At 37.7% G+C, this 12005-nt stretch overlaps 1 protein-coding gene across 1 annotated transcript; it reads left to right on the top strand.

Annotated features, from left to right (window-relative positions):
• Window positions 1-3377: 3377 nt before the first annotated feature.
• LOC121376792 lies at window positions 3378-10885 on the top strand. Its single transcript, XM_041504568.1, has 6 exons — window positions 3378-3582; window positions 4081-4398; window positions 7003-7246; window positions 8841-8876; window positions 9767-9810; window positions 10517-10885. Exons 1-6 carry the CDS (start codon window positions 3402-3404, stop codon window positions 10597-10599), a joined length of 906 nt encoding a protein of 301 aa, XP_041360502.1. The 5' UTR covers window positions 3378-3401; the 3' UTR covers window positions 10600-10885.
• Window positions 10886-12005: the final 1120 nt, after the last annotated feature.

Below are 12005 nucleotides of genomic sequence, written 5' to 3'. Positions count from 1 at the left end.
AAACAAACATCCTTTTCCTTTCGTCGTAGACCTTAACGAGAGACCGAAAATTTGGAATTTACCGCGAACTGTGAGTCTGTTGGAAAATGTCACTGTTGGAACCGTTATCGCCTCTCTGAATTTCTCTGATGACGCCAATATGACTGGCATTACCACGCCTTGTACTGCGGCGCCCTACATGGAAAACTCAAAGTTCATCTACAACACATCAAGTAAGGCTTAAAGTTGCAATTTCAATTAAAGAAATGTTTTATTTAACGACGCACTCAACACATTTTATTTACGGTTATATGGCGTCAGACATATGGTTAAGGACCACACAGATTTTGAGAGGAAACCCGCTGTCGCCACTACATGGGCTACTCTTCCGATTGGCAGCAAGGGATCTTTTATTTGCGCTTCCCACAGGCAGGATAGCACAAACCATGGCTTTTGTTGAACCAGTTATGGATCACTGGTCGGTGCAAGTGGTTTACACCTACCCATTGAACCTTGCGGAGCACTCACTCAGGGTTTGGAGTCGGTATCTGGATTAAAAATCCCATGCCTCGACTGGGATCCGAACCCAGTACCTACCAGCCTGTAGACCGATGGCCTACCACGACGCCACCGAGGCCGGTCATTTATTTGTAATCCCATTCATTTGTGGATCCCATTCATGATATTCGAATTTTAAGGTGCTTGCATTTGGTGTCAGCGACGGGGGTGGATTTAGTTCAGTCAGTTGAGTGCTCGCTTGAGAAGTTTGCGTCGTAGGATCGAACCACCTCGGTGTATCCATTCAGATCATTGTTGTTGTTTTTTCTCGTTCCAACTAGTGCACCACAGCTAGACAAAAAGCCGTGACTCTAGTCTCGTATGGAAGCCGCTATTATACATCTTTAAGGCAGTCCCTTTTAACAATTCGATTTCTGTTAATGTGCACTTTTCAGACATACAAACACACTCTCGCACGCAACCCAGTGGTAAAGCATTCGCTGTATGCGCTGTCAGTCTGGCATCGACCACCAATATTCAAATAGTCATAGTTCAACAACCGTTTGCTTAGAGGTAGGGGGAGGGACGTAGCCTTGTTGTAAAGCGCATTCGTGATGCGCGGTCATTTTGGGATCGATCCCCGTCTGTGGGCTCATTGTTTTTTTTCTCGTTCCGCGACTGGTATATCAACGGTTGTGGTATGTGCTATCCTTTCTATGGGATGGTGCATATAAAAAAAAACAAAAAAAACTTGCTACTAATGAAAACATGTAGCGGGTTTCCTTTCTTAGACTATAAGTCAAAATGACCAAATGTGTGACATGCAATAGCCGATGATTAATAAATCAATGTGTTCTAGTGGTGTCCATAAACAAAGCAAACTTCTTTTTTCTTCTAGCACGCGAAACTCAAAACCCTCCGAGATTATATTGATATGTAGTCTATGGCTGTCACATAACTATTTGTTTCTCTGTTGTAATATGCTATGGGCCCAGTTTACATCCTGAATAATGTTTAGGCCTAAAAATTTATTCTCGTATTATCTCCATAATAAACATTAAAATATATTTTGTTAGCTCAGCAAATAGTACTAGCCGAACCGCTCGACGCCGAGACGACCAAGTACTACAATATCTCCTGCGTCGTCAACGACGGCTTCCTCGACTCCGTGGGCGAATACATCGAACTGCACGTTCTCAACGTCAACGAACCCCCGCAGTTCAATGAACCAGTCTACTATTGTAGCATGTACGAATCAAAGGTAAAGCTGCATCCTAACCAGCCGCGAGCGATGCGAGTGATTATTTTAGAAATCATTGATTTCAGTTGCCGTATCCTAACCGCACGCGTGCGACGCGACATATAAATTTAACTGATAATTTGAACTTTTAATCCTTATATTAATTCGGACCTTTGATTCATTATACAAGTCTAAAGTTCGATTCGTGCAAAATTCATAACCTAAGATTCATATGTCGCTTCGCACGCGTGCGGTTAGGATACGGAAATGGAAATCAATTATTTCTAAGATAATCGCTCGCATCGCTCGCGTCGCTCGCGGCCGGTTAGGATAGAGCTTTAGAATTAGGTTACGAATCTTAGGTTATGAATTTTGTACGAAACTAACTTTAGAATTTTATAATGAATCAAAGGTCCGAATTAATATAAGAATGAAATATTCAAATTATTGCACGAATAGAAAATGAAAAATAAAATATTTTCTTACACACCCGTTGGTGAGAGCACCATGCATTATTTATGAAAATACATACCTGTTTACACACGTACGTGTGTTAACAATTTCAAGACATACGACTGGCTGCTCCTAGGTGATGATCAGGTCACCAGTGCCATATATCCAATGAAAAACAACACGATGGAAATAGATTACACTGTGATGTATAATTAACATGGCAATCATGTGTCTGTGACGCGTAAGTCAGCTATAAGTGCAAAGAGTAGTAAATATCTTTTAGTCAAAAACATATGTTAAAATTTGTTTAAAACATGATTTTAGAGGATATGTAAGAAATAGAATAATACATTCGTGTCCGTTAGATACCATTTATCTCACAACTCGTTGTTTAAAAATTTATCAAACTCACTTTCGCTCGTTAGATACATTTTAAAACAACTCATTGTGAGATAAATGGTATCTAACGGCTACTCATGTATTATTCTCTATACAATACTAATAAACGGTTAGAAATTATGTATGAAATATCTGTATTAAATTGTTAAAATAGCAACAGATTCTATATTGTAAGTAAGAAATGCGAGGCTCGTTGCAATATGTTTTATTTCACTCCTGTCTCACATCGCATTTTTTTTTACATACAATTTTGAATCTGTTGCTATTTAAGCATTATTAGACCTATGGTCCTACTATTGTAACTGAAGGTGGCAAATATCTATATACTAATAGGTCTGAAATGTAAAAGTTACACCCCCCCCCCCAATTTAAAAATAATTCTACAGTTAGTAGGGTTGGCGTTTCCGAAGGTGTGTGTGTGTGGGGGGGGGGGGGGGGGATATATACTATAATTGTATGAATTATTAACTACCAGTAATCAATTTCAATTAAGGTATCTAGGGTATGTAAAAATGTTTTTAAAAGATATATATATATATATATATATATATATATATATATATATATATATATATATATATATATATATATATATATTTATATTTATATATATTTGCGAAAGCTAAAATATATAGAAAAATGGCGCACAACAAGAAGAAACCTAAATATGATGATCTATTCGAAATTTCTAAATTAGTTTTAAAATTTTAAATAATCGAGATTGTTGCCTTAATTGTGAGTGTATTGACGTTCCTTTCAGCCATTTGTCTCCAGTTGCGACTTGGGAATGGTGATCACGGACCCGGAATATGACGTCATCACTACGGTTTACATGACCAATGAAACCTCTACAAAGCAAAACCGGTTCTGGTTTCACAAACCATCCACGAGGCTGTATTTTAACGTGGACTACGATGTCGATGACTTATACCCGATATCGGAGCAGCTGACGATTGAAGCCGTCGACAGTAAAGGAGCTACGGGGACGGCACGAATCGACGTCAAAATAGCAGGTGGTATCCTCTTATGTGTGTCTGTCCCTGCGTCTGTCTGTCTGTCAATCTGCCCGCATGACTATATTTGACCAACAACCCGATAATTCGTTCATGCGCTCTATTGCCTGTCCATCCATCCTTCCAAACATCCATCTGCGCACCTGCCTAAATGCCATCCACTCATCGGTTTATTTATTTACTTTTAGGCCTATTATTATTTTTAAAAATTATTAATTTTATTTTATTTCATTTTATTTTATTTTATTTTATTTATTTGTTTATTATTGATTTATTGATTGATTTTTGATTTTTAATTTTTTTTTTAAATATATCTATTTATTTATGTAGTTATTTATGTTCTTTATTTTCTTTATATTTCCTTTTCTTTTCTTTTCTTTTCTTTTGTTTTATTTTTTATTTTTTTATTGTTTATGTTGTTGTTGTTGCTGTTTTGTTCTTTATTTGTTTTTGGAATGTTTTATTTAATTATTTATTTTATTTTATTTTGTTTTAAAGACACGAACGATAATGTTCCCTACTGCAATATGACCGGCTATAGATCGCGACACGGCAACATCTTCGTGTATGACGTCGCTCAGGGAGACGGCACGGGGACGATCAGCTCAATCACGGCTGGGGATAAGGATCGCTCGGCGCCTAACAATGATGTAACCTTAACCGTGGTTGGCCAGTCTTCAAATTACGTCACTTACGACAATGGCGCCGTCGTCTATGCTAAAACGTTCGACGACGAGCCAAACATAAACCGGAAAAGGAGCCAGTTTGTGTACATCGAAGCCAGGGACCACGGCTCACCGTCGCTGTCCTCGACATGTGAGACTTCCATGTTTTTGTTACAGGTGTATAGGAGGGTGGGGAGGGCATGGGGGCCATTTCGCCCAGTCACGCCTCTTTTTTCCCCACCACCACCTATTTATTGTTTCCTATTGCCTCATATCAAGTCTAAAATTTTAATAGATTAATTGTTAATTGACTAATACCGGCCTTCGTGGATATATTGTTTAAGCCATCAGCCTTAACATTGGTTCGCCTCTCTGTACTGGCTCACACCTACACCGTCTTCTCTCTCACTAACCGTTAACAAACTAACTACTAACACTCTGTTCTGGCTGATAGCTGAGGTGTGTGCCCATGACAGTATGCTTGAACCTTAATTGGACATAAGCATGAAAATTAGTTGAAATTAAGTTGAATGGAATATATTAATTGTTAATTGATAAATACCGACCTCGGTGGTGTCGTGGTTAAGCTTTAACGATGGTGGGTACTTGGTTCGGCGCTCGATACCGGCTCACACCCATGGCACGTTTTAACTATTCGGTGGGTTGATGTACTGTCACTATACCGTCTTCTCTCTCACTAACCACTAACAAACTAACTACTAACATTCTGTCCTGGCTGACAGCTAAGGTGTGTGACCAGGATAGCATGAATGAACCTTATTAGGACAAAAATGAGTATAAATGAATGAATTAATTAATTAACTGGCAGTGTAGTTACACTCCCCGGTGTAGATGCATCCAGTATAAACATTATAGCCCAGGAGAGCATGCATGAACCTTATTAGGACAAAATTACAAAAATAAGTCTAAATGAATGAATGAATGAATTAATTAGCTGGCAGTGTAGTTACACTCCCCGGTGTAGATGCATCCAGTATAAACATTATAGCCCAGGATAGCATGCATGAACCTTATTAGGACAAAATCACAAAAATAAGTATAAATGAATGAATGAATTAATTAATTAACTGGCAGTGTAGTTACACTCCCCGGTGTAGATACACCCAGTATAAACATTACAGCGCAGGATAGCATGCATGAACCTTATTAGGACAAAATCACAAAAACAAGTCTAAATGAATGAATGAATGAATTAATTAACTGGCAGTGTAGTTACACTCCCCGGTGTAGATGCATCCAGTATAAACATTTTAGCTATATCAATGAGATAACTGTAACATTTTAACTAATGTAACAGCGATTTTGTGCCTTAACTCGTGGTTATAATGTTACGATACATGGTCGAGATAGGGAGGCGGGAAACTCGCCACTGGCGCATAAAGTACGTTTTTTTTATTAAATGCGTCGACTATAGTTTCATCCCGTCAAAATGGACACTAAGTTTATTTAATCTACAAACCTGCAACACATTTGGATAGGGTTATAACAGAGACAAGCTAAAGTCTGTGATGTTTAAACAGAGAAATACCGTCTGAAAATAGCTAGAGCTTATCTCGATAACCATTACTTTTCAAACGAACGTGCGTTTTTAGAATTATAATTTTATTTTTATTTTAGGGTATTACAAAACCCTGGATGACCAGAACCATTTCAGGTGTACCTCAATTAATGTTCTAAATAATAAAATGTAAGTACTCCTAATTTAAATTATACAAAACGGCTGTAATAGTAAAAAAATACGTCGTACTGTTTAGAAACTAGGGTCTGTGACTTTAAATAACCTCAGTTGCCCAGTAGGTACGTCATCTGCTTTAAAGGTACTTCGCCGTTAAATGGAATGTTTTATTCAGAGAAAATTGGCGATAATTTGCGTTAATTTACTTACTAATAATACATAAAAACAATATACAAGTTTAACACTTTGTAATATACTCTTTAATAAAGTAGGGGAACCTGAAATATTAAAACATACGTTTTGACCACAGACATCCTAGTAAAGCACGTTCAGGCCTGTTTATCAACACACCGAAACACATTCCATAGTTTGCACGTGCATCACGCAGTTTCCCCGTACAGGTGCGTGGGGTGTCATTCTCGATTTTGACAATTTCCAGGAAGGTCCATTAATCATTGTGGAGCATTATTTCTGTCAATTTGTTTTCATTCTGTTGATCATATAGTTGTTATTGTTTTGTTTTTAGTCATTTTTATTGTTTGAATTTGCAATTTACTGATAAAAAACGTCAACTTTCAAAGTTCACTTCTGACTCCAATCGTCCTTCAAGATCTTTGGTGGTCATAAAACCTATTATAATACTGAACTACCGGTTGCAATGTTTGCCCAATTAATTCACTATTATCATATAACCATTCCCCACAGCCAATATACCTTACAAATTTTGGCAATTGTAAATTCTTATTAGAGTTCCCCTACTTTTTGTGAAGAGTATAGAAACCGTAACATCTATTTATTAATCATCGGCTAATGGATGTCAAACATTTGGTAATACCAACACGTAGACATCTGCGGAAACCCGCTGTATTTTTTCTAATGCAGAAATGGATCTTTTATATGCACTTTCCCACAAACAGGAAAGCACATACCACAGTTTTTGTCCAGTTGTAGTGCACTTGTTAGAACGAGAAAATTGCTCCGTAAGAGGCTTGATCTGAAACACGTTAACAATGACAGCAAAATCTGGATCCTCTCTTTATATGGACTATATCTTCGCAGGTATTGTCATTATCTCGTACAGCACAACTACGACGACAACCACCACAACACCAAGTACAACGACAGTTACTACGACAGCTCAAAGCACAACACCCACTACGACGACACGAGAGCCAGGATTCTTCGAACAGGAAGGCAACGTCGCCATTTTTAGCCTGCTAATGACTTTGTTAGGTCTCCTGCTATTGGTTGGTTTGTACTTCCTGTGCCGCTGTTGCTGCAAAGGATCGTGCTGTCCGTATCAGTAAGTTCGTTGGTTGAGCGAGTGTTAGGCTCAGACTACCAACTGTCTCGACTGAATTGGCCAACTCACCGATCTCTGGATTTCTACGACTGCCCAGTTGCTAGTGTAAACACTCTTTAATACAATTTGATTCACGTCGTATACGATCCTACAACCAATTAGTTGTTAATATGAGCGCAGACGTCGTAAGTTTGGAGTGGGGGCAATTACAACTCATCTGTCGAGTTGGCCAAATACGTCGTGACAGATGATAGTCTGATACTAGCATAAGGCGATGACTGTTCCATTATTTTCCACTTTTCTAGGTCCGATTTTGGACCACTACCGGACGAATTTGCGTGGAGGGAATGTTTGGGGGCATACATATAATTTCTCTTTCTTATGCCATAATTTTTTTCTGCACCCGAATTTAAAAATTGTGTAAACCAAGCATTAAAGGCATTGTCCTGAATTTCGTGCATTGTAAGATGGTTCCGTAATAAAACACGCATTAAATACATTTTCTTGTTTAGAATATCAGTGTCTGTATATTCAATGTGTTTCTGGTCATCTTAATATTTGTAAGAAGCCCAAATTGGATTTTCGGGAAAAACAATTACGAAATAAAATGAAATTTGACCTAGTACAAATACTAGAACTAGAAGATGCATGTTTAATATACAGCCACTAATATTTTATTCAAATATATATATTTGATATGTAATTACAGTCGTCAAACAGTCTTTGTTAGTCGATAGCATCTTAAACATTGGAGCAAACTCAGGACTGCCCCTTTAAAAGCTCAAAAGAAAACAAAAATATTCACATCACATGAACAGTGACTGGGAGGCGGTAGGGGTTGGGTGGGGTAGGGGTGGTTATAGTTAGTTATAAGAAACAATAACAGTATACCGTAGTAAACATTTTATATGTTGGCCACTTGCTTGTTTGATCAATATATCTGCTGATTGATTGATTGGATAGTTGTGATTCCGATGTCTGACTGACTGACCAACTCTATTTATTGACTAAGAAAATGTTTTATTTAACGACGCACTCAACACATCTTATTTACGGTTATATGGCGTCGGATATATGGTTAAAGACCACACAGATATTGAGAGAGGAAACCCGCTATCGCCACTTCATGGGCTACTCATTTCAATTAGCAGCAAGGGATCTTTTATATGCACCATCCCACAGACAGGGTAGTACATACCATGGCCTTTGAGATCGATCCCAGACCGACCACGCATCGAACGAGTGCTTTACCACTAGGCTACGCCCCAACCCCTATTTATTGACTAATTCATGGATTGACTGGGTCACTCGATTCATTCATGCATTCATTCGTTCATACGTTCGTTCGGTCATTCATTCTTTCATTCATTCATTCATTCATTCATTCGTTTATTTATTTATTGATTTACTTACTTATTTACTTATTCATTCATTCATTCATTCATTCATTCATTCTTTCTTTCATTCATCCACCCATTCATTCATTTATTCATTCACTCACTCAGCCAATTGTTTATTTATTTAGTGATTTATTTTACGTTACTTTACTTACTTACATACTCATTCATTCGTTCGTTTGTTTCTGTGTTTTCAGAGAACCACAAATGCCGCCATATCGACATTATCCACCGTAAGTTAACTATATAGCCCTTCTCTAAATATAATATTTTGAATTAAAATAGTTTTACGTGCCACAATAGCGGTATATCAAAATGCTAAATTGAAGCATACATTTGTGTAACACCTCAATACTGTCCGACGCCATATAACCGTAAGTAAAATGTGTTGAGTGCGTCGTTAAATAAAACATTTCCTTTACCTCAATACTGTCCCTTTAAACATATGTTTCTGTCCTGGGCGCAGGTGTCGGCCTCAGCCGGTTCCTCCGTCCAAGACAGGAAAGGGGTGGGGAGGGTGACGGGGGTGCGGGGGGGGGGGGGGGGGGGGGGGGGGGCGCCTGCACTGTCAGGTGTAAGGGGCACCTGCAGTCCGACCGTGATCGGTAACAGGCGGAGGACCGTGCAAAAGCTGGATAACCCTGTCCTGTGGCCAAGAATAGATCGTCTATAGTCCGTTCCATTATTCTATAAAAATTATTTTGGTAAATAACTTCAGTTTGTTTTGACTTAAAAAGAAAAGTAAAAGTGTTTTAGAAATTAAAGCAAATTACTATTTGTGTGTATAACTTTGAAATCAATCGGTGCATAAATAAATAACGTGTAGTGAATTCAACAGTATGAACGAAGGCGTTCCCTGTGGGACGGACTATAGTTTTGTAATTTTCGCCATGATGTTCCATTTCTCCATTTGCTTTGACTGTTTACTGTTATCTACCTCACGAGTAAATGCTGTTTTCACCATCTCGATGTTCTGAGAGCGTGTCGCGTTGATTGTACAAAGAATGAAAACAAATTATCATTGTGTTTAGGGTCCGCGCGAAAAAAAAACACACGTATATTATCTGGCATGAAATTTAGTTTTATATATGATATAAAATTATGCGTTATTTATTTTGTACAGAATTCGTGATACCCCTAATTACAAGGAACCTTTTAGATATAATGGTAAGTACAAACAAGCACGCTCCCATGTGTATGTACGCACGCACACACACACACATACACACACATTCATAAATACACACTCAAACACAAGTGCCCATATATACATACACATACGCACCCATACATACAATCATATACACGCACAAGAATACGAGCACGCACAAAAGCACGAACACGCACACGAGCACGCACACACTACATGCAGTAAATATAGAACTACAAAAAAAACCCCTTTAAAATGTGACATATAACACGAGAAATCGACTTCCAATCTTGTACAATGTATATGTGTGTACTAGTTTGTGCTTATGAGTTTCAAAACCAAAACATTATTATCATTATTGTCATCAGTATTACTATGAACATTAATTATTACTATTATTATCATCATAATCATCGTTGTCGTCGGCGACAGCAGAAGCAGTAGCATCATAATTATTAATTATTTATCATCATCATCATCATATTATTATTATTATCATCATCATCATCATATTATTATTATTATTATTATTATGTGATGATGATGATGATGGTGATGATATTATTATTATTATTATTATTATTATTAGTATTACTATTATTATGATTTATTTATTAGTATCATTATTACTATAACTATTATTATGACGACGACGATTATTATTATTATTATATTGTAGGTATAGAGGTTAGTATTGTTGTTATATTTTGTGTATATTTTCAGATCACGTTGAAGACGGCGTGGTGATTAGTGCCTCCAAAATGGAGAAATATAATTCACCAAGATTAGCCGAATTAATGTACTAACTAACAGGTTGTGGATAGTCTAAATCTCCATTTGTTTATTTCACTCAACACAATGACGTATTAAATGCTAAATACATTGGTGCCTTCAAAATGGAGAAATATAATTCACCAAGATTAGCAGAATTAATGTACTAACTAACAGGTTGTGGAGAGTCTAAATCTCCATTTGTTTATTTCAGTCTAACACATTGACGTATAAATGCTAAATACATGTAATATTAAAATGACATCACGGTTGTAACAATGGAACTGTGGCAAACTGTATTAAACATTATTTCAGATAGGAGTCGTTGTTTGTTATCAGTACTATAGTATTGTGGATATACATTCCTGTTTTTTTCCCTTCAAACTTAAAGGCCATTGTCATAAGATCATTTGTTTTGTTTTAGCTTTATGTGTATATATACAGTATCAAAGAAATGTTTTATTTAACGACGCACTCAACACATTTTATTTACGGTTATATGGCGACAGACATATGGTTAAGGACCACACAGATTTTGAGAGGAATCCCGCTGTCGCCACTACATGGGCTACTCTTTCCGATTAGCAGCAAAGGATCTTTTATTTGCGCTTCCCACAGGCAGGATAGCACAAACCATGACCTTTGTTGAACCAGTTATGGATCACTGGTCGGTGCAAGTGGTTTACACCTACCGATTGAGCCTTGCGGAGCACTCACTCAGGGTTTGCAGTCAGTATCTGGATTAAAAATCCCATGCCTCGACTGGGATCCGAACCCAGTACCTACCAGCCTGTAGAAAAGTACAATTCAATCAGGGAATCAGTTAGATGCAGTTATAAAGGGACAGATCCTAGTTTTTAAACACTGCAGCATATTTGTCACGTTTATGATCATTGAAATCAAACATTACCAGTGGCGTAGGAAGGTGCCAAACAGTGGTGTGTGTGCGGGGGTGTGGGGGGGGGGGGGGGGGGGGGGGGGGGGGGGGGTGGGTGCACACTTTTATATTTTCGCACTTTTACACTGTTATAAAGCAAATATAAAGCACAATATTTGCCCCCCCCCCCCCCCCCCCCCCCTCCCCCGCCCGTTTCCTACGTAAGTGATTACTTATATTTTATTCTTTAGATTAGCCATTTCCTTAGAACCGAAGTGTTTCTGGTCATCGTGGTGTTTGTAGTACCAAACATTGCATTTTTCATATTTTTAAAAACGCACGTGCGTCTGAGAAGTAGCGGTTTTTAAACAAAAATTTATTCTTGTTCTAGTCTATGTTTAAGGATATTTCCTGTTTTAAACGTCAAAGACTCTTCTTTCAATCTATCGTAACATTATCCAAATGAGTTATAGGTTTGTAAATTAACTAAAATTAGTCTCCATGTTTTAAAGGTTAAAACTAGAGTCTGCGACTTTAAAAGGTACTTAGAACACGTAGAGAAAT

The sequence above is a fragment of the Gigantopelta aegis genome, chromosome 7, assembly GCF_016097555.1.
Source record: "Gigantopelta aegis isolate Gae_Host chromosome 7, Gae_host_genome, whole genome shotgun sequence".
Lineage (NCBI taxonomy): Eukaryota > Metazoa > Mollusca > Gastropoda > Neomphalida > Peltospiridae > Gigantopelta > Gigantopelta aegis.
The sequence above is the reverse complement of the archived record's forward strand: the minus strand, read 5'-3'. Positions and strand labels throughout refer to the sequence as shown.

Excerpts from the sequence above, each read along its gene's own strand:
- LOC121376792 (XM_041504568.1), top strand. The coding sequence starts at position 3,402 with ATGACCAATGAAACCTCTACAAAGCAAAACCGGTTCTGGTTTCACAAA. Across the intron at positions 3,583-4,080 it reads AATCGACGTCAAAATAGCAG|ACACGAACGATAATGTTCCC; the intron begins GTGGTATCCTCT and ends TTTGTTTTAAAG. Across the intron at positions 9,811-10,516 it reads GGAACCTTTTAGATATAATG|ATCACGTTGAAGACGGCGTG; the intron begins GTAAGTACAAAC and ends GTATATTTTCAG.